The 783-nt window shown below is 37.9% G+C and overlaps 1 protein-coding gene across 1 annotated transcript; it reads left to right on the top strand.

The window, feature by feature from the left end:
- Position 1: 1 nt before the first annotated feature.
- On the top strand, positions 2–781 carry NEMAJ01_2415 (uncharacterized protein; the record flags this gene model as incomplete). The annotated part of the gene is made up of 1 exon (XM_047916251.1): positions 2–781. A coding segment is annotated over one exon (780 nt), but the record flags the coding sequence as incomplete, so codon positions are not given.
- Positions 782–783: the final 2 nt, after the last annotated feature.

The following is a 783-nucleotide window of genomic DNA, read 5'->3' as shown; positions in this document are numbered from 1 at the left end:
GGATAATAAAAGTGTGTTCGGGTTATTCGGGTTATTCGGGTTATTCGGGTTATTATTCGGGTTATTATTCGGGTTATTCGGGTTATTCGGGTTATTATTCGGGTTATTTCGGGTTATTCGGGTTATTATTCGGGTTATTCGGGTTATTCGGGTTATTATTCGGGTTATTTCGGGTTATTATTCGGGTTATTCGGGTTATTATTCGGGTTATTATTCGGGTTATTCGGGTTATTATTCGGGTTATTCGGGTTATTCGGGGTTATTTCGGGTTATTCGGGTTATTCGGGGTTATTTCGGGTTATTCGGGTTATTATTCGGGTTATTATTCGGGTTATTCGGGTTATTATTCGGGTTATTATTCGGGGTTATTCGGGTTATTATTCGGGTTATTATTCGGGTTATTATTCGGGTTATTCGGGTTATTATTCGGGTTATTTCGGGTTATTATTCGGGTTATTATTCGGGTTATTCGGGTTATTATTCGGGTTATTGGGTTTATTCGGGTTATTATTCGGGTTATTCGGGTTATTATTCGGGTTATTCGGGTTATTTCGGGTTATTATTCGGGTTATTATTCGGGTTATTATTCGGGTTATTCGGGTTATTCGGGTTATTATTCGGGTTATTCGGGTTATTCGGGTTATTATTCGGGTTATTTCGGGTTATTATTCGGGTTATTATTCGGGTTATTATTCGGGTTATTCGGGTTATTCGGGTTATTATTCGGGTTATTATTCGGGTTATTATTCGGGTTATTATTCGGGTTATTATTCGGGTTATTCG

Source organism: Nematocida major (assembly GCF_021653875.1).
Source record: "Nematocida major strain JUm2507 chromosome Unknown 1166, whole genome shotgun sequence".
Lineage (NCBI taxonomy): Eukaryota > Fungi > Microsporidia > Nematocida > Nematocida major.
This window is presented reverse-complemented; position numbering and strand designations above follow the sequence as displayed.